Genomic DNA, 25,036 nt, shown 5'->3' on the forward strand with positions numbered 1-25,036 from the left:
TAAGAAATGTTAACACTTCCAGTGTTCACACAATGGAATATTTTCTACTACTGTCTTAAAATGTTTCTCCTCTGCTTTCAACGCACATGTGAAAATTTATAAATTTAGATGGATTATAGCATGAGTAACTGCAAAAGGCGGTTTTGTAGGAATCCTTTAGCGCTTCTTAAAGGGGGTGACGGTCCACTGGGAGAAGATGGGGGGAAGTAATCTCTCAGGATTCTACACTTCATTTCTCCTTTGGAATTCCTTAACAAGCTGTGCTGTTTTGTGCGTACTTTGTCTGCCTAGAATTCCATTTTGCCTTGGCTCCCCGGCACACTACACCACACATTTCAAGATACCATACAAATGTCAGATCTTATCAAATATTTTACTAGTCTTATCTCATTAAGTTAGTAGTTCTTTTATCATAAGAATTCATACAGTGGAATGGATTAGGTATGGCTTGAATGTATCTCCTGGGACTTCGTGTACTAAAATTTATCCCACTATGGAGTATTAAGAGGATAGAAATAACTTAATGATGGCTTTTACAGATGCGGCTTTGCAAGTGGTTAGGATTTAGATAAGGGGATCAGAGAGAATGTACTCAATTGAATACTGGTGCCTTTACAGATTAGCAAGACCAGAAGCACTCCCCATGTTTCATGCCATGCATTGTCCTAGGCTGTCTTGGGACCATGCCCACAAGAAGGAGGTCACCATATGCAGCTCCATGAACTCCCTTAACTGAAATATAAGTAAGCCTGTTTTCTTTTAAAGCTACCCAATTTCAAATTTGCTGTAATAAAAAAAACATAAAAAAGCAAATAATCAGAGCACTCAGCCCTTGTCTATGCCCTTTCAGGTTATGAGCTCTTTGGAAGTAGGGACTACACCTTCTGCTAATGCTGAATGTCCAGTGCTAAAGCCAGAATCTGCTCCGTGATGACAGAGAAATGTGAATTGATAACAGAGTAACAGGAAGACACTATAAAAGCAGAATCTGCTAAATGGCTGCAAAGCCCAACTTCAATAATTAGGACTAACTGAGGATAGCAAGACAAAAGCACACACGCTTCCTACATGAAAAGTGAAACCTCAAGACTTTGGCAAATTCATTTTAGTTGTGGCTAAGGATGACAAAGAACCCACACAAATCAGTTTAGCATGACACTATGTTTTCCAAATGCTTTTGAAATTCAAAGTTGTCTATGTCCTTTAAAAGTTTCACAGGCGTTCTTTGTAAATGGGTGTTTGGCTGCATAGATGTCTGTGCACAACATATGTGTGCCTGGTGCCCATAGTGGTCAGAAGAGATGACGGGGATCTCCTGGAAGAATTGTAGATGGTTGTGAGCTGTCTTGTAGGTGCTGGGAATCAAACCCCAGGTTCTCAGGAGAAGCAACCAGTGCTCTTAACTGCTGCGCTCCACGAGCAGCAAATGTTCTTGCTTACTCAAGATTACTTATTTGGGTACCAACTTCTTGACCTTGTCCCAGTTACAAAAAACAAAACCCGAGGTGGTGACATTCAAGCAGTCAGGTTATATGGATGTAAAGCTTGACTCCTGAGAGAGAGAATGTAGGGAGCCTTTCTCATCCAAACACAGCTTTATCACTGGCCTGTTTAGCCTCACGTTCTGTAAAAGGAGACTAGATTAGAGAGTTAAGAATGCTCAAGAAAGGATGCTGAAATACAGCTTTTGTGCTAGTGTCCTCAGACTCTTTTCTTAGGGGAAAGCAATGGAATGAGGAAAGACAAATAAGAAAATAAACAAATAAATAAATTTCAGTTGATTTCTGTAATTGGGGCATGGTTATAGTTCAAAACTTCCAAGGGGTGTCTAAAATGGAAGAGAGCACTGAGTCTCATACATACTATGTTTGTATCTTATGTTTACATAACTATAAAGTTTAAATTAAAAATATGTCACAGCAAGTGTCTAACAATTATAACCCATAGTAAATACAATTATAACCATATCCTGTAACAAAATCCACTTCAAACTTATTAATTGGTTATTTCTGGAAGTTTCTATCTAACATCTTTGCACTTGCCTCAGTGAAAATTTTGGAAAGCTAAGCTATGGATAAGCTAAATTGTAGGCTATTTGTTATTTTGACAGCCAACCTGTAAAGGCAGCCGAGTAGGCACTGCATGGGATAAGAAATGAATAAATACCATTGAAAAGGTATGAATTACCTTTAAGAATGTATTGTAAAAGACAAGCAATTGAGATGTTGATCAGATTTGAATATTTCTTTCAATTCTACCTTCCTGCTTATGTTGTTAGAGGAGAAATTCTATTATCCAATGTCTAAAGCCATAGTTTGATACATTGCTGATAATACATCTCAGAAACAAATGGGCTTATTACCAAAAGCTCATTTATCTTTCAGACTTAAAAACCTATTATAATAAATCACACTACTTCCTCAGTCTTACCTCAAAGACACAAAAAGGAATGTTTAGTTTATATTCTGATAAAAGCGCTGCATCTGACAAGTATTCAGGTTTTAATTAACTTAATTGTGGAAAGAAAGCTTAGAAGGAAACACTGTACTTGAAAATCTAAACCTCCCACTGTGGAACTAAGAAACCTTTTGGACATTATATATTTAATGACTTTTGGATTTAACCCCCTCTCTGTATGAAAAAAAATGTTCAGAACAAACATGTACTCTTCATTTCTCCTCTCACCTTTCATCTGGGTGCATTTTATTTATGCACTAGATGAACTTTTGGCCATTAGAACCATCTTGCTTCAGCAGTTAATTAACACAAGTACCATAATTTAATACAGTTAATGCTACTTGATGCCCTTTAATGTACCTTCCATTAGTGATATTATTGTAGTATTACCCTGTAAATTAAAATGAGATCAAGACTAAGAGAGTGGCTCTTTAATTAAGGTACTGGCACACTGCACTTCTCTATTATTCACTGGAGAAAATCACCCTGATTTACTGAAGCAGGACAGCCATAAGTCAGAATTAGCCCAGGAAGATTATTAGGTTTATTGAACAATGTAAGTGCCATGGAGTTACTGAGATTGCCAATAGCATTGCTTCCTCTTTTTCCTCCATTATCTTGATAAATACTCAAGCGGTAAATGAAAGCAAAATAAACATGTAGCAAAAGAGAAATGCATTTTATGATAATATTATAGGTTTCATTATCAGTTCAATAGATACTGGATATATCCCATGTTTAAAAAGCCTAAACTAATGGTTCTCAACCTTCCTAATGCTGCGATCCTTTACTATAGTTCCTCATGATGTGGTGACCCCCAGCCATAAAATTATTTCGCTGATATTTCATATCTGTAATTTTGCTGCTGTTAGGAATCATAATGTAAATATATGGTGTCCAGAATATCTGGTACATGAAACCCTGTGGGGATTACAACCCACAGATTGAGAACCGAAGGCCTAAATAATTCATTAACCTAATGACAGTCAAAACATTGCTTTTAGGTTAAATAAAATGGTCATTATAAAATCTACATATGTATATTTACATTATATCTTCAACTATTTCTATTTCATAGCTTAATAGTTCAAGATAGAAAAATATTTTTTTGTTGATGGTATTGCAAAAATTTATAGCTGGTCTTCATACAAAATTTATATAATAATTTATATAAATTCCCACATTTTGCTTGGATGGTATTGGAAGTGACAACAGAAAAATGTCATTATTATTCCTGGAAAAAGACACGTATAGAAGATTCTGGGATTGTGTGCCAGGGGATGGAAAGACAAGCTACTGGAAACTATGCCCTTTCTTACGTTTTGGAAAATCTAGAACTACCCAATAAAAAAAATCATCAACTAATAGGCAATCTTTCTATAGATGACCTGTTGTTTAAAGGAAAGACAACCAAGGACATAAATCCTGAAATTTTCAACAGTAAAATCATCCGTTTCTAGGCTGAGAGGCCTAATGCTCCATGGTTGCTCAGCTTTCTGTTTAGTGGCTCCATCATGAACAAATATTCCTTACATAACTTGAAAGCCAGAGACACGCCGGAGCCATCAGGTCCCGCTTCTTTAGTCCCTCCCCCAGGACTAAAAATACTCCAGCCATCTGGTGCCTAGTGCAGTACATGCCAGCATCGGTTTGCCCCGAAGAATTTGGACAGAGCGTAGGTGACAGAGCAGCACCGTATGGGCTTACCTCACCTCCACTGGCCCTTTTGCTTTTGCCCAGCTGCTTCTCGCTAGCTTGCAGCTGACTGGTGAACGGGAATGACAGTGGAGGTGAGACTCAGAGGTTTGATGGAATCTGGGTCCTGCTAACTCCTCGGAGCCAGTGACAAGCAGCCGGAGGTCATTGCCAAGGTGAGGCTTAGCAGGAAGGTGAGAGGTCCATAGGGATTAGATGTTCTTAGCAGGCCATCTTTAGGAGAGGGCCTGTCTAACTCCAATGGAGGATGCAGAAAGTTCTCCTTAGCTAAAAAATGAGGTTTATACTTTCTTTCAAAGAATCAGAGAGGAGAGAAATGAATTTCCCATAGCAAAAATAATCTTCAGAAGTGGATATTTCATAACTGAAACCATCCAAAAGGTTGCCTTTCTGACAGAGCCGGATCATAATGTTTTGGGGTGCAGTGGTCTACAGAAACTCAAGTTCAGGTTAAGGAGTACTGAAACTGCCAGAAACTGACCTACCTGAATTCAGTGTTATCAAAACACACAAATCTCGGGCTATTCATTTAGAGTTTTATTTTTTCAGCCATATTGAATATTTGTCATTAGATGTTGGTATGCTGCTGCTAAAAATATCAAATATTTTCATATAGTACATGCACTTGAGATTGGATAAGATGACATTTTGAACTTATTTAAACTTTTACTAAGATGTTCCTGAACATAATGGGGGCATTTTGGTACAACACATACTCAAGTCTGATAAGACAACTTCCGACTGCCCATTCATAGACGCCTGCTAATCTGTAAACACTTCTTTTTGTTTGTTTGTTTGTTTTTGAGACAGGGTTTCCCTGTAGTTTCTAGAGCCTGTCCTGGAGCTAGCTCTTGTAGACCAGGCTGGCCTCGAACTCAGAGATCCGCCTGCCTCTGCCTCCCGAGTGCTGGGATTAAAGGCGTGCGCCACCACTGCCCGGCTGTAAACACTTCTTAAAACACTGGGGTTCCCAAGATCAGTGTGGCTATCCATATACCAGGGCACAAATCCCTCAAAAATACTAATTTGCTGTCAAGATGTTGTCAGCATCTGTCACTAAGACGGCTAGAAATTGACAATACGGTCTGTAACTAAAGATTCTTCACTGGTCATGAGGAACACAAGAGGAAGTGGAAGATGCAGCCACAATTTCACGCCGTCTTTCCATTGTGAACATCCTGAAACCTCAGATGCCACCGTAAGCCCGAAAGCTTTACCACCTTTCTTGCTTTCACTATGACCCCCATCTTCATAGCTGCAAACACCTTTTCACTCACAGGCGGCAGACAACGCTCTGAACTCTCTGAAGGGCCAGAGTTCCAGCACCTCCAATTTCTGAGGACTGGGCAGACCCAAAGGAGTCTGAAAGGCAGCCTATTGAATGAATCCTGATTTATCTGTCTATATTTATGCTTATCAAGATCAATATTGCAGAGTTACCATCATACACTTTATACACTTATCCTCGTATATTCTCAGATTTAAAAATGATTATCTCTTTCCTTATATTTTCTTTTTTTTTTTTCTGCCCACTATCTCATGCTTCTACTCTCACCAGGCCTGGCTGAATAACAGTCTCTTATGTTGGTAGTTTTTGTTCTCATTATCGGGGTTCTCATTCATACATCTTCAAAATTCATTATAATCAATTGTTGTTTGGTATACTGTTAAAACATGGTATCCCTGATCATCACCACTGATGTTACAATTCTTGTCCATCTGTCCTTGGCCTACCAAGTGAAGGGTCCCCAACACATATTTGACATGCGAAATGTTGTTTAATACAAAGGGTTCAAGACCTCTAAAAACGGAAGCTTACCACTCTTGAAGAAATGCATTTTACTTCTCAGGTGCTTTTTGCTCTATCAGTATAAGGGATCATTGCAGGGTGATTCTTGCTTGCATTGAGAAATGCAAGACATAACCTATTTTTCCCTCCCTCTAACAGAGCAAGCAGCCTCACTATGTTGGCTTTAGGATCACCTTACCAGGAAATTCCAGAGCTTCAGGTAAGATACTTATGTTTTCTTTTGTTTGAATTCTAAAGACTCCCGAAGACTGATAGCCAGTGTGGGTTTGTAAATCATTGCTGAGCCAAAAGGTCTCAGATGGCTTTAGAACCTCCTTGCGTATTGGTGGCCCTCAGAAAATAAACAAATAAAAATTGACTAACGTCACCAACCCGGGGCATATTTTTTTTTTTTTGGACACACAGTTATTTCCATTCAGGATGAGCAGGGGTTCTCTTACCTTCCTCGCACCTTTATGTCTGAGATCGCATAAAAGTAACGTGCCAAATGCAGCTCATCTACAAATATTTCCCCAACGGCGGGTCTCAATAGCCTGATCCTCAGGTCCGTGACTGTGAAGAAATCTCTGAGTTTCTTGGTTGTATCCAGCTGTCCATAGAGGGAGGCCATATTTCGCAGCCGAGGTCCAGCGAAAAACGCAAACCTGTCTTTGATCTCGAAGTGAATAATTTTGCTGTTTGTGGAGTACCCCGTGGAGTACTCCTCTGTGCAAATGATCTCTAAGACGGACTGCTGGGACAAATCCTTCACGGATTTCGGGTCCATGTGAAAAGCATCTAGGCAGTCTGTGGCATAATACTGATAGGGCTGCCATGTTCGTCCATAATCGAGAGATTTCTCCAGGATCATTTGGTCTGGACGCCCCGATTCGAAGGTAATAACTATGTTGTCTGTGAGCTCAATGGTTTTGCTCCAAGACAGAGTGATGTTAACCTGGAGAGGTTTGGGGTACTCCTTCCACGTAGCAGACTGCCAAAATGTAGAGGGATGTCGTCCTTCAAAATCAAACATGAGCTCAGGAGGGTGCGCCAGTTCAGGGGTACTTGCGTCACACTCGTTATTGCACATGTAAGGATTGCCCTACGGAAGAAGAATAAAGGAGGGTTCATTAAAATATTGCGTCAACACTGTCTCACCTTATTGCTGATTGCTAACAAGCTAAGACAGAAAACAGTAACAAACCACTAAACAGTTCTCTTTCCCCAACTGGATTCTCCTCTAAAATAGCCTTTTTATTATAGAGCTGGAAAGAGATAATAACATGGGCTGTTTTTCCAGAAGACCTAGGCTCAGTTCCTCGGACCACCTACATGGCAGCTCCCAACTCTTTGGAACTCTAGTTCTAGGGCATCAGGTGCCCTCTTCTGACCTCCACAAGCACCAGGCATTCAAGTGGTGCACAGAGATACAAAACACTTATACACATAATGTATAAAATATAAACCATGTAAAATTAAGATGGTAGTTTTCTTGTCTTTCTATGGGCTTCAAGTATAAGAAAAGTTCATTTACTCCTGTGCGTTAGACCCATAATATGATCACAGAGGCACAAAGATTCAGAACTGCCTAATAGCTCAATCATTCTACTTCTGCCTAGAAACGTCCTCCAAGGAAGGCAGGGGGACTTGATATTTCTTAGAACATGATTATTTTTTAGAATTAAAATATGATTACTTCATTTCTCTCTTTCCCTTTGCTTCCCCCAATTCCTCCCATGTATCCTCCCTTGCTCTTCCAAATTTATAGCTTAAAGAAGTCAACTATGTGTGTATGTGTGTGTTTATTCCTAAACCTATGAATACAAAATGCTCAGTACCTATCATGTTACTTATATGCATGTTTTCAGGGCTGATCATTTGGTTATGAATAATCAGTTGGTTTGCTCTTCCCCGGAAAGACTCTATCGCCCATTCTCAGGATTCCTCAGTTGCCTGTAGCTCTTTGTCTAAGGTTGAGGCTTCCTGAGATTTCCCCTTCCACTTCCCTTGTCTACTGATGCCACCCTTATTCAGGTCTTAGTTAAGGATGGTTCTTCTACAGTTCACTTCTAAAGCAGGGCTTTGGATTTAACCATGAATGATAGATGCTGACCCTTGTCCTATAGAGCCAAGGATACCCTTATTAACATTCAGCTCTCTTGGCTTTGTTGCGAATCCATTATACTTAACTGGGTCCCTTCTTCATAAAATCTGGTTTTAAAATGTTTACTTTATTCACCACAAATCATTAAAATGCGGTCCACTGAAGACTCTGGGGCTGGATCCAAACATCTGGCATCCTAATAGGTAGATATGAGATGAGTGCTCAGGAATGTCTGGGGCTGAGGATGTATTCCAAGTAACAGAACACAGAAGTCCACTATAGTTATGCCTCGGTATCCTTGAGGTATTGGTCCCAGGTCCCCCATGGATACCCAAATCTGCCTAATTTTAAATGGCATAACATTTGCATACACTTCAAATCAGCTGGAGATGATTTAAATGTAAATGGTATGTAAATAGTTACTACACCTCATTCTTTTGGGAACATTGACAAGGAATAATCTGTATGTTTGCCGTGCATAGGCAACCACCCTGGGCTTGGCTACACAGCACTTGAATGCCACCAAAGGAGGAGCACTGAAAGCAGCATGAGAACCTGTGGAATGTGGGAGGCTGCAACAGTGTGCCGGAATGTCACTTATTCTAATGAATTGAACACAGTGCCCTGCCTGGAGCAGAGTCGCATTTTGCCACTGGCAGCTTTCTGCACTCCCTCCCCAGCATCCTCACCCCATGGTAAGCTGACTGCAGACACGGAGTCTTCTGATCAAGGAGGACCAGCTCCAGGCAACAGAGAAGGCGCTGTGCACCCAACCAGACACTTGTGTATTTGTGACTTTGCAGCTGCCCATAGGCAGCTCCCAGTGGATGTTAATTATTCTTCTTCTTACAAATGCTACTTCCTTTACAACCCACTCAAACTAGAAGCTGGAAATAAACCGCCCGTGATGTCACAAGTTGTAATGCTGCTTCTGTGGCACTAAATGCCTCTTCCCGGCTTTCCCTGGTAGAATCTGGAGAGAATGACTTGGTATTGCTAAAGTTTTTTTCTTTCGAAAGAAAAGCAGAAAGCAACATCCAAAGTCACTATTCAGGTATAGTGAATCATTATAGTTTCTCCGTATTTTCAGGGGATATCTCCTAAGACCCTCGCAGAATACTTAAAGCCTCAGGTCACACTAAGCCCAGTACATATGTTTTTTTCTATACCTACTTAACCTATAGAAATAGTATTTATTATTTTGCACAATAAGGACTTAACAGTGACTCCTCATAGAAGAATGTCTTATAGTAAAAATTATGTGAATGAGGTCACTCGCATAATATCTTTGTATACTCCTCCTTCTGGAATGACTCTAGACTGTATAGTCTATGTGAGGAGATGGAAATGGGTGATATGGATGGATGCTCTTGATACAGTGCTAGCGGGTAAATATTGTGATGCCGGGAACTGCTGCTCTGAGAGCTGAGATGCTATCAGTGACTAATGGGTGGGGAGTATCTACAGTGTGAATACAAAGCTAAGGGACTATTAATACTCACAAATGGTGGGATGGAGTCAAGGCGTAAGAGGTCTTACCACGTTGCTTACAACAGTGCACAGTGTAAAACATAAACAAACTGTTTATTTCTAGGTTTTCCCATCTAATACTTTGGACCCCGGTTGACCACCCGTAGCAGGCACTATGCATAATGAAACTATGAACAAGAGGGGTTCCTACACTCTCTCACCCTGTTCTAGGCATTTGTGAACATGACTGGTTGGAAGACTCCACCTTCTCATACTGTCCTCAGACTTTCTCTTGGAATTAGACTTAGAATTCCTTTCTTATTCTTTTCATGAAGTGTGAGCTTTTGATCATATCATATGTTGGATGTGTGAGATGGAGCTCTTGTAATTAATTTACACTGTAGATATAGACACTCAGTTACCTGCTGACTCCTATGCAATACAAGATGGGCACTGAAGAATTGCCCCATCCTCCCTAGAGGCAGCTTGCTCCTACCTAGTCAGCTAATACTCTTTCTCCCTTTCCCATTAGAGCAATTGAATCCGAACATTGGCAACAGGCTTGAGAGAGTCAGGTATAATTGAGATGAGGCAGGAGAAAGGAGAGAAGGGATATTATGTGAGGAACAGAAATGTTTTAAAAATATACTCAAGAAATCAGTTATAATGGAAATGTTGCTGTACTTCTCTCTCAAATTTCAATTCCCTATTCCTGATCCCAGCGTCTGCAGCACTATTTATAGGCATCCCCTTCCAAATGAGCTGGGCGGGGGTGGGGGTGGGGGTGGGGGGGCGGATAACTTTCTGTTCCAGGTGGAATAAATCACCAAATTTATTATTATTTAAACTCCCTTAAGCACACCAGAGCGCCAAACGCAAAGCTCTGCAAACTGGCAAAGGCTTTTTATGGAGGGCTATAAATATTGTGGAATCTGTCAGGATTTATAAATTCCAAATATATGTAAATGCACATTTTACCTGAAGGGGTCAGATTTACACGGATCATACCTTCACTTGAAATTTACTTCTAAAACATGGTCATTCTGAAAGCTGTCAGCAAGCAGCCATCTGCATAACCATGAACTTGGATGTTATCGTCTTTGTCCTGACAGAACTGTCTTCATCTGTGGTCAGGAGCGTGGGGACAAAGGAAGCGGGTCTTGCTGTACACTTGTTGACTCTTGGTGGGAGACCATATTTGTTCACCTTCAGCCTAGGTGTACAAAGATTCTCAGGTGGGGAAAAGGTACTGGGACCAAATGAAGAGTAGGCTCTTAGAGCTGATTCTACAGATGTGTCAATAATAACAAACCCTTCCCCAAAATATTACTGAAGAAATCTGTCTGAAATAAAGGTGATGTTAATACCCCCGACACATCCCTGGTTCAGTTTGCATTTAGGCATTTTACATGTCCTGGGCAATCCCTGTCACTCTTCCTTCAGAGAAGAGGGAGTCAAGCATAAAGAAGTCTTACAAACCTGCCCAGGTCACTAAAAGTGTGTAAGAAGTGGCACCAGAAAGATGCCCTGCTATATGTTCTACACCCAAGCCAGTGCGGGTGTCTGTATCAGAGCCTTGTCTTAGAAGCAATACTGGCTGCTCAAGAGAAAATGCCTAAGATACAAGGAGTTGTTTTTAATTTTTAATTTTGAAAAACAGTTTAAGATTTTGTTCAAACCCTCATGAGCAGCTGGGAAATCTTGAAATAGGAAACCTCACTTAGCTTCACAAGATAAACCTACTCTCACTCATTCAAGCCCCTCTTAAAGTTTGTAGCCCCTGTCTATATCCTACAGACCTAGTGCCATGGACATTCTTGGAGATCCTCTACTTTATATTATTCTTAGACTTGTAAACATGTGAGGTTTGGAGGACCCCCCCCCCCAAGTCTCTATATTAGTCCTTTCTTAAAGGACCACAGGAAACCTGGGGGTCTCTGGTGTCCTTTGGAAAGAGGCACCCTTTCGCTTGCCCTCAGCAGGACAGGCAGCTCTGTGTGAAGGCTAACAAAACATGCATTTTCTCTCAGCTTCACACAGACCTGAAAGACAAGAGTTTCCTACATTCAACCGTCCCTAGTCATCACTTACTACAGGACTGTATTAAATGGGTTTGTCTGGGCTCCTAAGACACAACAGTGCACAGACTCTGGCCCTTGCCTTCTGTGGTGCTTCCATGCCAGGCGGAGGAGATGCACTAAGCAAATAAATACACAATCCCGTATAATGCAGTGTGATGGTAGGTACTAAGGGGAAAGTAACGCCAACAGAAGGAGAGCGCCATTGAGAGAGGGATGCTGATTGTAATTTTATACCGAGAGGTCAGAGAAGGTCTCGCTGATAACATGACATTTGAGCAGATTAAGAACAATTTGTGATTTACACAGGGGATCATCAGAGGAGGTGACCAGAATGACAGGTTTGTCCTTCATCTGACTCTACTCTTAGGGGGATTCTCAGCAGCAGAGCGAGTTATTGCAATCGATGGGTAAACAAATCATTGGAAATGAGAATCTACACCAAATGACTGCTGATACCAAAAAAAAAAAAAAAAAAAAAAAAAAAAAAAAAAAATCAATCCACTGTTTCCCTTATTTCATGGCAGTCATACTCTTTGAGGAGATTGATGATTTGATTGCCATTAGCATAATTTACCAAGAGGCAGTGACACTGGGATAAAACTAGAAAAGATGAAATGAGAGGGAGGTAGGAGAGACCTTCATTCCTGTCCGCTATATATATGTGGGAGAGAAAGACAACAAAGAAAGCTAAGGAATCAAAAATCTAACCATTCCCAATAGAGCCGAAGGAGAGATTATATGCTAAAATATTTCGTGTAAATATTTCATGTAGGTATGATCTGTAATGCTGTTGTTACAGAGAATTATCAGTATGAAAACAATTCTTGTTAAAGGGATTAGGTTAATTAAATTTTAGACTACTTCAACTCCACCCTAATCCCTCCTAATAACATCAAGAAGAAAATTTATGTAAGAAAATGCAACTTTTCCCTCCTCATGGAAACAAAGAATGTTTTCTTGCTGTTAAAACTCACAGATGCAGGCATCAGCATTGTAAGTAGGTCCTCCATGACCCAGCAGGCAGCCTTAAATAGTTATTAATTTAAGATCCTTTGTCTCTGGGAAAGCACAAAAATGTATAGCTATGTAGATAGTATTATTTACATCACTATAAGATGCTTACATAATTAAACCGATATCACAATTAAATATTTTATAACAATTAGAATTTCACATGTGATGCTTACTTTCATTTAAAAATATTAATGTTTTACCTCTGGGAGAATTAAAATTACTTATTAATTAGCAATGTGTTGGCACAGTGCGCTGATGTTATTTTTTCTTAATGTGCTTTCGGGATTCAAAGGATAAGTACAGTTGACCGTGGGTGTTCCCTGTTTCAGGGGACGAAGGCCTTTTCCTTCTGCTGATTGGTACTTTGACAGAGCATCCTTTCCCCTAAGCTCTGCAAGGACTGTCAGAGTGAAAGACAAGTTCTATGTGCCCAGTATCGCGGTAAAACTTGAAGTCCTATCAGTGTGACCTGATTTACCTATTATGAAACAAACAAAATATTCAAAGATTTGCCTATTATCAAATGATTGGGATTTACATTTGGAAACGGACAGAGTACCCAGGGCAGATTTGTTGGTTTGTTACCATAAGTTACACAGCACATGTTAGTGGGAGGCTATGAGAAACATCTGGGTTCACACTCCTACCCACCCTGGGAAACAGAGAAAGCTACTGACATTTGTATCTGGCTAATCTTTTCACGTATTGATCAGTGGAAGTCAACCACACATAGGCAAGAAGCTGCGCTGTAGGATGGACCTCCCCGCCCCTCCCCCCCCCCACTGCTGCCATGTTTCAGATATAGACATCACTAGAGATTTGTCAATACAAGGCCTTTAAAGGGATTCTAGAACTGGAGATCCAGGGAAGAGCCACAATCTAAGAGTGTGCTCTAACTTCTGGGCTGTGGCACCATCTTGGGTGGATGTCTCTTTTCTACGTTCACCCCTCTCACTGGGGGCTCACTAGACTCCCATTTTCACAGAGACTGGTGATTGACAGGTTTGTCTGAGAGTTGTAATTGCAATCTTTCCAAAACCCTTCTTAGAACTTCTCTGGTTCAACATTCTTCTGCCTCAGATTCTTTCATGACTCATCCATGGGGGACCCAGGCCTTATGGCTTTTCTGAAGATACTAAGATGTCCCTGAAATGGGACTCAGATGCTGCTCCGAGTTTCCCTTTTTAGGTCCCTCAGCTCTGCTATGGTCACTGGAAAGAAGCGGCACGAAGTTGGAACCAAAGTAGTAGGCTCCAAGAGAGAGGGTGTCTTTTCCAGAAGTCTGAAGGACACCGAGCAGTACCATCAGCAAGGACACGGTTGCAAACCCTGGTGAGTCCAGATATAAGTAAAGGACTCTGTCCTCAGAGGGGAAGACCCACACGGCAGCATCTTCCCTTTGCTCCAAGGTCTTTAGGATAAAGTGCTTTGATCACTGCAAACAGCAGTAAAAGCTCAACTAGTAAAACCATGGATTTAGTACACTCGGTCTTAACAGAAGGTATTTCTATGGTGATAGTATAGTCTGTTATATGATGAGAGTTCCCATCAGAAGATGTGCAAGACCCCTGGAACAAAAGTATGCATTTGTAAGGGCATGAATCTCAAATTTTGAGTTTGGAAATATAGCACTTTAAGAATAGTAGGTGACAAATGGGGTTGTTTAGTAACTTTATTTGTTGAGAACTTGCTTACTATGTAGCATAGGCTATCCTGGAAATCTCTTTGTAGCTTAGGCTGGCCTCAAACTTGTGATCCTTCTGCCTCAGTCTCCCAAATTCTTGGTTTTGTAACTTTGGAGTTAAAAAGTGATTGTTCCGTTTTCTAAGGAAACCCTCTGTTCACCACGGAGTTTTCCCTCCAGGGCTGGTACAGGCTTAACGTCTGATTGAAGTTACAGCTTGTTTCAATCTGTTCTCTGACAGGACTAACACCTTGTGGACATTTTCACTCAAAAAATAAAGTCGGGATAGCTTAACCTTTCCACAACGAGAATACTGGAAGCCATATCACAGAGTGTGGACCATAATAGACAACTGAACAAATCCCCGCAGAAGATTATGCTCAGGACTTCCAAGCCAGTGAGGGTCCCAGAGGTCAAGAAGACATATTTCTAAAATGGAGCCAAATGTGCTCTCTAGTCCCGTAAATGGATTCCTGCAGGCAATCTACACCAATGCTCCTCATGTTCTGGGGAGGAGATAAATATTAACAGAACCAAGCCAAATGGAGAAGGAAGGTCTAGAGATAAACATTGAACTAGGACAACATGATGTACGGGGTTGGGAAATGGCCTTTTAAAAATTACTGTCTTAAAAGTGCAGAAATATTAGATGAAATATTTTTCTTTATACATAACCAGAACACAGATGCAAAATAGTAATAACTCAAAAACTGAAGAGGGCAGTGAACATTTAAGTTAAATCTGTATGAGGGAAACAGGGACAGGAAGATATCACAAAGCAGGAGCTGATATGCTGAAGGCACTGGGACGAGCAGCTTGAGCCCAAAGTTCTGAGATGATGTTCAAAGCCATGTTCCTTCTTTTCTCACAGGAGGGTAAAGGTCCAAGCCCACCTGAAGCCAGTTTTCTGGAGGCCACTGGGTGTGAAAGAATGTTGGAGGACCAGTACTGTCCTTCGCTTAAGGTTTCACTGGATCGTAAGAAGAGGGAAGAGCTTCCTGATTTATGAACTTTCTAAAGGGTTGCCTTCTAGAGCCTGAAGTCACCACACTCTTTGTTTATTTCTGTCTCTCCCAAATCCAATTCCTGCTTAGTGGATACTAATAAAACAAGGATAACTTCCTTTAAAGGGGGGTTGGGAAGGACCTGGGAGTAAGAAGGCATAACATGGCAAGAGGGTGAGGAAAATAGATTTCACAAGCAGCAAGCACTATTTAACTCTCAGAAACGATACGTGTGTCCCTGCAGGTAGAGGTATGGGCACCACAGTGCAGCTCCCAGGACTGTCTGTTTCACCTCCTAGCAGACAATTAAGTATAGTTTTATATAACAAAGGGCATTTTATTCAGTAACATGAAAAAATAAATTCAAGAACTCACAGAAAAAAAACACAAAGGTATTTAATCCTTGGGGCAGTTTGGAAGTTTGTGCTACAGTCCACCTGACAAGAATATGGAGAAGGAGGGCTCTGTGGCTCCATAGCAACATTTCCTGTCCATCATGCTTCTGATACTTCATTCAGGTACCTTTATTCAATTAGCTTTGTGATTGTATCTATCCCAACATCGAATCTCTACTCAGCAAAATCTATTGCATTTGACCCTTTGACAGTCTTTGCAGTTCTTCACAGAAGAAGGCATAGACCCAGAGCCCAGGCATGGCTGGAAATGGACCTAAGCTCATCCATGGCTGGAAATGGACCTGGAGCCCAGCCATGGCTGGACTTTCACTTGACTCCCCTTTCTCTCTCTGGTGTTCAATCGCATGCCAATGGGACTTGATGTCATAATAATAATATGAATTTTTACACCCTAGCTTCAGGACCTCTGACTATTTTTTATTTCTGAGGACAGGCATTGGCATTTTTTCAGGCAGATATTAGAGAAACCTGTTTATTAAAAAACGTCTTTATTACAATGACCTTCTTAAAAAGAGAGTATTTCTTCTTGATCTTCAGCCTCCAGCAACACTTTAAAGATTCCCAAAGCAGTTATTCATCTATACGTCTTTTACCCATGCACATATTCATTTGGTAATATATATGTTTGTGTGTGTCGTGCTGTGTACTGATAAAGAAATACATTCCTTATTTCAAGAATACTTCCAGTTCAGTTGGAAAGGCAGACTCAAAACAAAAAAACAAAAAACAAAAACAAAACAAAAACCTATACCATTATAAATAAAACTAATCATCCAAATGGGGATCATAATGTTCTTCGGAAGAAAACTGGCACAAGGTCACTGAACAAGGTAACATGGGAAAAGTTCTTGTAGACCAGAGGTTCTCAACCTTCCTATTGCTGGAAGCCTTTAATAAGTTCCTCAAGAGCTGGGCGGTGGTGGCGCATGCCTTTAATCCCAGCACTCGGGAGGCAGAGGCAGGTAGATCTCTGTGAGTTCGAGACCAGCCTGGTCTACAAGAGCTAGCTCCAGGACAGGCTCTAAAGCTGCAGAGAAACCCTGTCTCGAAAAAAAAAAAAAAAAAAAAAAAAAAAAAAACCAAAAAACAAGATAAGTTCCTCAGGTTGTGATGACTCCACCCATAAAATTATTTTCATTGCTACGCCATAATTGTAATTTTGCTACTGTTATGAACTGTAATGTACATATCTGATATACAGGATATCTGATGGGCAACCACTGTGAGGGTCATGACCCACGGGTTGAGAACAACTCTTTCAGAGAATCACACTTAACCCAAAACTTAAAAGAACAAACTTGAGAGAGAGAACTTCATAGACAAGAGATAGCAAATGCCAAAGATAGCCTGAGCATAGATGGAACACGGGGATCTGTAGCAAGCAACCTGAAATGACTGCTGTAACTAGATATTTGGTGGTAATTTTTACTGAGCTGTGAAATAATAGCTTTGAAGTTGTAAGGTGATCAGGAGGTCTAAATTCAGAAAGGCTGAATTTGATATTGCCGTGGGACAACCAATAGAGTAAAGCTGACACTTTGCTTACAGTGTGTCCAACACTGTACTAAATGCTTACATTAACACACTAGGATCTTCAGAACAGCAATTGAGGTAGACACTTTCTTTACCTTATTTTGCAGATACTGAAACTGAAGCACAAATCATTTAAAGAGCTCGTTCAGAATCAAGTAACTGCTATATCTCAAAATCATTTTATATCACAGTCAATCAATAGTGTCAAACAAGTTCTGTTGCTGTGTTGTGTGCTCCCTGTCTCTCTCTGTCTCTTCTCTCTTTCTCTCTGTGTTCATGATCTTGTGTCAATATGAGTCTGGACCCTCAGGGAAGAGATGGTCAATGCCTGAGACATTAGCTTGTGAAGATATTTAAAACTGAGGATGGAGGGAGAACTGGAAGGTTTGGAATGATGGCTGTGTCTCAGCTGGCAATGAGCCAGTGCTTGTTTGCAAGGTCTAAAGATATGATTTACCTCTTCCTGGAAAAAAATCTCCAAAACAAGTGCATATGGCTCTGTCTTTAAGAAGACTTGAGGGGAATAATCCCAGATTGTATCAGATATCAGATGTCAAAAAACAAAGGCAAATTTTAATTTTAAGACAAATTGGTTTTTCTTTGATATTGAAAGAAGATAAACTCTCTATCAGATCATTAATGATAAAGGCTGCTACTTTGTGACGGGCAAGAAAGCTATTTTTTCAGTGGTATTGGTAATTGCAGATTCACAGTTGAGAATGAGAGACATTGAAGGCTTTTCCCTATCCCTCCTCAAATAAAGAGTCCAGACGGGAAGCCTTTGAAGAGAGCCCTTAAAATTTTGATAGGGATGCTGAAGTACAGCTTTTTACAGTTGATGGCTTCTGGTGGGGATGGAGGGTAGAGAAAGACTCAGGTGAAGGGCTGATGACTGGGAGTTCAACCACGCCCCAACGAGTACATTGGAAAAAATGAAAAATGAGTGTATGGGCAATACAAATTGGACTTGATGTATTTTTTTTTCTTTTTATTCTCCTTTTTAGGAGCGGGCACAAGCGTGGGAGGTGGACCTGGGAAGACTGGGAAGCCAGTGTGATCAGAGTACATTGTGTGAAACTCCCAACTAATCAATAAAAATGTTATATTGGGAAAAAGAAATATTAGTACAGGGCCTGCTGTGGGGGAAAAACAAAAACCTTCGAAGATAAACTGTCTACAAATGTATTATGTTTTTATTAAGTTATTTAAAGCAATGAGAAAAGAAGCAACCTTCTCTAAAAGAAAATCCCAAAGAATCTGCATTATCATTTAAGGTTTAACGTGGAAGGGTGGTTCTGAGAAGTGTTGATGGGAATTCCATGGGGAATGAAACTTCCTCCTGGCTTGTTTCCCTAATCTCTTACTGCTTGCCGTCTCCCAGCATCTTTTCCCCTTCGCAGCCTTTCACGTGTTCCTCCTTCTTCGGGCCCTTCGATTAAGATTTACCCACGGCTTTATCTTTTGGCGTTTTCACTTCCGTCTCATGAAGTTTCTTAGATAATTCATGTCGCAGCAGCTTCAACTATCACTTATACTTCGATGAGCCAGAGATTCTGTCTCTAGTTCTTGTTCCCCAGATGGCGTTCAGACTCATCCATTCAACTACCTATTTGAATAGCATCTAAATGATGATTCGTAGGAATCCCTAACACGACACACTGGACAGCTAACTTTCCTCTTTCCTTTTCTTCTCTGTCCTAGAAAATTTACTCCTAAATTTATTAGATAGATATGGCTCAAGTGTGAAATATTCGCCAAAGACTCCTGTGTTTGAGCTTGACGCTGCTTTGGGAGGCTGTGGAACAATTAGCTGGAAGCCTTGGGTGTAGGCATTGATGTTTTATAATCTGGTCCTTCTTTTTGCACACACCCTTAGTTTCCTGACTGCACAAATAGTATGACCAGACACCTCACCATAGCGTGATGAACTCTTTCCCTTATATTATAAATGAACTTTTTTTCTTCATTGAGCTGCTTCTGGTCAGGTGTTTGATCACAGCAGTGGTAGAGGTGACTCACATGGCTGTTTAAAGCAGGGATGGCTTGACTTCTATAGCATTCCCACTAAAGATATGCAATCTGAATCCAACAAGAAGAATTATTAGACTAAGTGAATCTGAGGTGGTATTCTGCTCTAATGAAAAATAAACTGTCATGAAAAATAGAGAATTGTTGCCAGATTTACAGAGACTAAATAGGTCTCACTGTTAATACCACACGAAGCAAACTGTTCTGCTAGCAAAACCATTATTGAGACAACTAATAAAGCCAGAATAGTGGTTGAACATTATATGGCAGCAGAGGATCCATATTAATTTCCCAATTTTGATGGTTTAATTGTAATTATGTAGGAGAGTATCTCCATTTGTGTGAGATTATAAAGCATTACATTGACAACTTATGGTCAGATGATTCTGTTAAAAATAGCTCCGTGCCAGCACAGTAGATCTGACCCTGTTGGCAGGGGTGCAGTTGAGGCTGTCCTGTGGCTGGGAGAGCAGGGGGCTGCCCCCTCCCCTCCCTCATATGTCATGTGGTGACAAGGGTGAGGGAAATGTCTTCTCCCCGCTCCCTATCCCTTGCCATCTGCAGCAGGTGGAAGAGCTGGCCTTGGGCCAGGTGAAGAGCTGAATCTGTGTCCCACCAACTACAGCAGTTGAGAGAGCCGACCCCATACCTCATCTGGGCAAAACAGTAGAGCTGTCCCCTGGTAGGATGAGTTCAGACTGAAAGAACCAAGGGCTTGAGAGCTGAGAACAGGCTCCACTCTGTGCTGCCTGCTACATAGGGCGACCTAGCCGGGGCAGTGCTGGAGAGCCTGTCTGGGTGGAGGTGATGAGAGAAAGCTAGCAGGCTGACCAACCCAGCTACCATGCACCATGCAGGCCCAGAACCAGGGCTATGAGTTAGCCCATCCCAACCTCCACCTCATCTATGAACTGCTGGAGCATGTAAAGGGGCCAGACCTACAGATCCAAAGCTACAGGATCCCCATGACTCAACAATAGGATATCCAAAATGAGTTCCAATGAGGGTCAGTATTGACAGTGTAGCCGAAGTCCTCAAACCACACCAAGGGTGCATTGCCAGGAACACTTACAAGTAAAATGTATGGACTAACGGATATACAGTGTCACGCACTAAACCACACTATAGCTTCCAACCCAAGATTTCTTTCCTTTTTTAAATTTGTTTTTGCTTGTTTGCTTTTTTTGGTTTTACTTTTAAATTTTGTTTTGTTTTGGGGGGTACTGTGAGATCCACAAAGAATCAATAAAAAAGCAAAAAAAAAAAAACCTGTTGTTTATTTCATGTGTATAACTTCTATAAGTTTGAGACTTAAACAAATACAATGACAGTTATTATATATCAAGTAAGGGAAGTAAATTCGTAATTTTAAAAATAAATATATTGATATTTATTAAAAAGACTTTTTCCACAAACCAAAAGTATATGTTCCAAAATGTATACGAAATAAATACTTGGTGAGTTCAGTCCCCACTTTTCAGGACTGAGAGGGATGCAAGTACACATATTTGACAGGTGTTTTTATGACCCTTGTTCCAGCAGCCTCTGGACCAGTTACCATCGGTATATACTCATTGAAACTAAGGTTTCGTGTCTGGCTGGCGTCTGCTAAAATTCAGCTCTAGCACTTCTCCACTGTGTAATGTTCCACAAGCTAGTTTTCCAAACCCCAGTTTTGTCCTTTCTAAAGTCAATGACATAATATGTACTTTATGATACCAACCAGACACAACAGTATAAGTCATGTTAAAGCTTAGCGTCTCCTTGGCATAGAGCATGCACAATAAAAAGTACTTAGTACAGTGCTCTGCGTGTTCCCTTTACTCCACGGTTAGCACCTGTTCGCCACACAGGCTCCAAGGCACAGCCCACTGTCACAGCTCTGTTCATACCTCTACTGCCTCCTTCAGCTTTAAAAAATATTGTGCTCTCACTCAAAATGATGTCTTCTAGATCTAATCTACACGGGAAGTAAAAAGAGACAAGATCTCCTGAGTAAATTGGGAGCATGGGGACTTTGGGAGAGGGTTGAAAGGGAGGGGAGAGGTAGGGAGGGGAGCAGAGAAAAATGTAGAGCTCAATAAAAATAATAAATAAGAAAAATATTGTTCTCCTAAATTACTGATAATAGCCTTAAAATTATCTCCCTCTGTAAAGCTTCGGCATTTTATAATCTGGTATCTGCAGAGCTGTTAACAGATCTTTTGGAAACACAAATCTTCGCGTATCTTTATCCCTCCTAAAGCTATTGCATAGATTTCTCAGTACTTTCAAAGGGGACAGTTCAAATTCCTCAGTTACATGCAAAATCCTTCCAGGTGTGGCCCCCGAAAGCCAATGAAAGCCCTTTCATCTTGCTCGCTCTTGTTCATATCCCCTGCTTTGTGTACTGTGGAGTCACACCCACCTGGGAACATGTACTGTGGATCAAAGAATGGACCAGACACGCCAAAACACAGATTGTACAAAGTTGTAATTAGCTCTTATGTCTCCGCCCACATAGAAGAATATTTAGCGCATGTAGGCACGGGAAAATATTTACTTATTTATAAACCAAGTAAGAAAGATAAACAGGAAAGCAGAATGAAAATAGGACACAACACGTAAATTTGATAGAAAGGGATGACATGGGCAGTTGTTAAGAACTAAAGAAATAACCAACTGACCTCCCTAAGTTGTATACGGAATTTATATGACGGAGTGTGCATTGTGATTAGAAAAAGAGTCCCGCTACAGGTGCGGAGTGTCTATGTGTGATTGATACGGGCACTCGGGTTCCCTGTGAGGTTGGAGGACAATGACAAACTGCACAAGCTGCAGCAGTGTTCCGGTCCTTTCCTGGGGTTTATTTTTACCTTCATTCTTTTCCCTGCGCGGCATTTCTCCTACTGCTCTTAGCATGAACTTCTCTTTTCTTCATCCCATCTTCCTGCCTCTATCCCTGTACCCTGCTGCTGTCTTCCCCACTTGGAGAAGGAGCTGAGCACTAAGAACTTGATTTGCTCTTGAGTGGTTTGTAGAGTGAACTGTGAAGAATCCTCAGTGAATGGGGTGGTTGTGTGGGGTGGTTGTAGCTTTCTAGTGCCCAATTAGGAAGTGGCTCAGTGGAGTGGGGGAGTCATACGGGAAGCCCAGTGTGAGTAGGTTTATTGGGGAAAAGCAAGCATGCTTTGCTGTGTAAGATAAAGGTGGTCTTTGTTTCTTCTGGCTAATTAAAGGGACTTAAAAATTCTACCTAAGTCCAGAATTTGGTTCTTCATAAGTTAACTGAATGTAACTCTCAGGATCACTAAACAATGTGAGCTGCTTCCCAGGCTTGTGTGTGGGATTCTACATATGATTGTGTATTTCTTTTCTTTTTTCTTTTTATTTTTTTTTATTTTTTTTATTTTTTTTTTTCCTTTTTTCTTTTTAAAAAGGGTCCTGAGAACTGTATAGGATCAAGGCATATAAACCTTGGTCTTCCCACACCTGGAACATAGGCAGCATATTCCAGGGTTCCCTGAGTTGAAAAACTCTTCCTCCACTGCAGTCCCTCATTTCGTCCTCCTACTTTAACTTCTTCTGTATTTGTTCAGAGTTTGAGACAGAGCCCCACTATGTAACCCAGTCTCACTTCAAACTCACAGCAGACTCAGTGTCTCGGCCTCCCGAGTGAGGTATTTACAGGCATGCAGACCAAACTCAACCTGTCCATTCTTTTCTATTGTAGCCTTTACTCCCCTACCCCAAATACTCCATTCTCTAAACCCACTATTTTCTCTAAATTCATTTTCCAAAATTTTACTTTCCCAAGCTTATTCATGATTCATAGTATATTAATATACCTTTAAAATATGAGTGTATTTTATATAGCTCAATGGACATATAGTTATCCTGCAATAACAGCAATAAATGCCACATTCACTTATTTGTAAAGGCAAAGTAGTTGCTATTCTATCAGGGCAGCCATCATAAACCGGATTCAAATTAAATGACTAGCAGTGTTAAGCAACTGATATGTGCCAGACATGCTTAACATTATAGATTATCTCACAATAAGGTTAATTCACCCTTAACAGTTGTGGTGCAGTCACATGACAAGATGGAGGGAATGAATCATCCTGAAAACATGTATAAGAGGACACTGGGTTATACAGAAATAAAATGATAATACAATTTCTGTTAGCAGACCATATGTTCAAATGCCTACGGTTCAAGAGAAACTTAGAAGTTAGAGAGCCATTGTGAAGTATTCAGATGGGCTAAAGCAGGCATTTTGTAAAATGCCTGTGTTTTGCTTAGGTGGAAACATCACATTCTCTACTAGAAAAAGAGAGGGGCCCTAGGATCACTCAACACCACTGAGGGTGAGGACTTTGGGTGGCGTGTTGTGCTGGCAAGTTTAATATGATTCTGTAAAACTCAAGCTTTATCTTAAGTTTACTGAAGAAAAAAGTTGAAATTCACAGTATCATGAAATCTAGTCAAGGTAAATTATAGAATCTGGCATTTTTATTTAGGAGGCTCATAATAAGCTTAATGAAATGTGTGTCAGCTTAAATATACAATGGAAGCTTGTTTTCGACAGCATAGAAAGCTAGGTAAATTCTTGAGTTCAATGAGCTAGAGACAGTAGGATCATCAGGGCTTTTAGCAGCAGACATATGGTTAGCCTTTCTAAAAGATTAGTTTCTCAGGCTTTCTAGAGAGAGAGAAAAATTCATTCAAATTGTACTGAATTTTAGGAGTCACCTCAATCAAGTTACGGAGAATTATTATAAGTGAGATTCTAATAAAATTTTGGTTGTGGACATGTAAATAATTCAAGATGTCATCTTTGTATCTATCCTAATTCCTACATTACAAATATACAACAAATGTTGAATAACTGAATGAATGCAAGCTATTTTATGAGTAACTTTTCTATTTAATAAAATTCAAAAACTCTGCAATGCCTTTGGCATTTACTTATCAATCTGCTGTACTAACTGATTCTGTAATATTATATGTAATATTCTGTAATATTATAAATATGAAGCATGAATCTTGATGTCTCTCCTTTGTTCGTCTTCAAATGTTAGTTTAACACATTAAGAGATATTGGCATGGGTTAAGAATGGGTGGAAAGTTGACCTAGAGCTGGCAACTAGTCCTTCAAAAGTTTAAGACAGGGACTGGGGCATCTTTATAACAGCAGAGTGTCATGGCAAGCACTTCTGGTAGACTAAAGGTAGAAAGGCTAACTAGGAATTAGTTTTAACTGGGTATCAGAATATGTGGCTGAGCTATCTTGATTAACAAGGTGTTAGACACTCAGCAGGAATTAAACTGATTGGAAGAAGAGAACAAAGTGAATGCGAGAATCAATGATGCCTAGAAGATGCAATGCTTGAAAAGCATCAGAAAGATGGGCGATGAAGCTTCTCCTTGAGCCTCGTGGAAAGCTGGGACTCATTGCTCCATCCCAGCCGTTCTATTTGAGAAATATTAGTCTGACATCCAGGGTAATTGAAAATCAAGAAAATGCCGCAGAGATTCAATTTATAATGCACAACAAAGCAGTTTAAAATTCTCCATCCTCTTTTTCTCTCTAAATATCCCACATGCATAATTACTGACCTGTAAATCTTCCCTTCCTCACTCAAAGCTCCCATTAGCTCAGTCCCAGGCTCAGCTTGCAACAGGCTCACTTCTGTCTTTTGCCTTCTTCGTCTTCCTCTTTTTTTTATCCCCTCTTAGTCTGCTCACCTATTGCATT

At 40.5% G+C, this 25,036-nt stretch overlaps 1 protein-coding gene across 6 annotated transcripts in view; it reads right to left on the reverse strand.

Moving 5' to 3' along the window:
• Ntng1 (netrin G1) overlaps positions 1-25,036 on the reverse strand; it is a 317,901-nt gene that overhangs the window by 135,406 nt on the left and 157,459 nt on the right. For all 6 annotated transcript variants that reach the window (XM_038311558.1, XM_038311555.1, XM_038311553.1 and 3 more), the window contains exon 2: positions 6,424-7,064. In XM_038311558.1, coding sequence (XP_038167486.1) covers positions 6,424-7,064 — 641 coding nt within the window. The remainder of the gene's footprint in view (positions 1-6,423; positions 7,065-25,036) is intronic.

This window comes from Arvicola amphibius, chromosome 14, assembly GCF_903992535.2.
Source record: "Arvicola amphibius chromosome 14, mArvAmp1.2, whole genome shotgun sequence".
Taxonomy (NCBI): Eukaryota; Metazoa; Chordata; class Mammalia; order Rodentia; family Cricetidae; genus Arvicola; species Arvicola amphibius.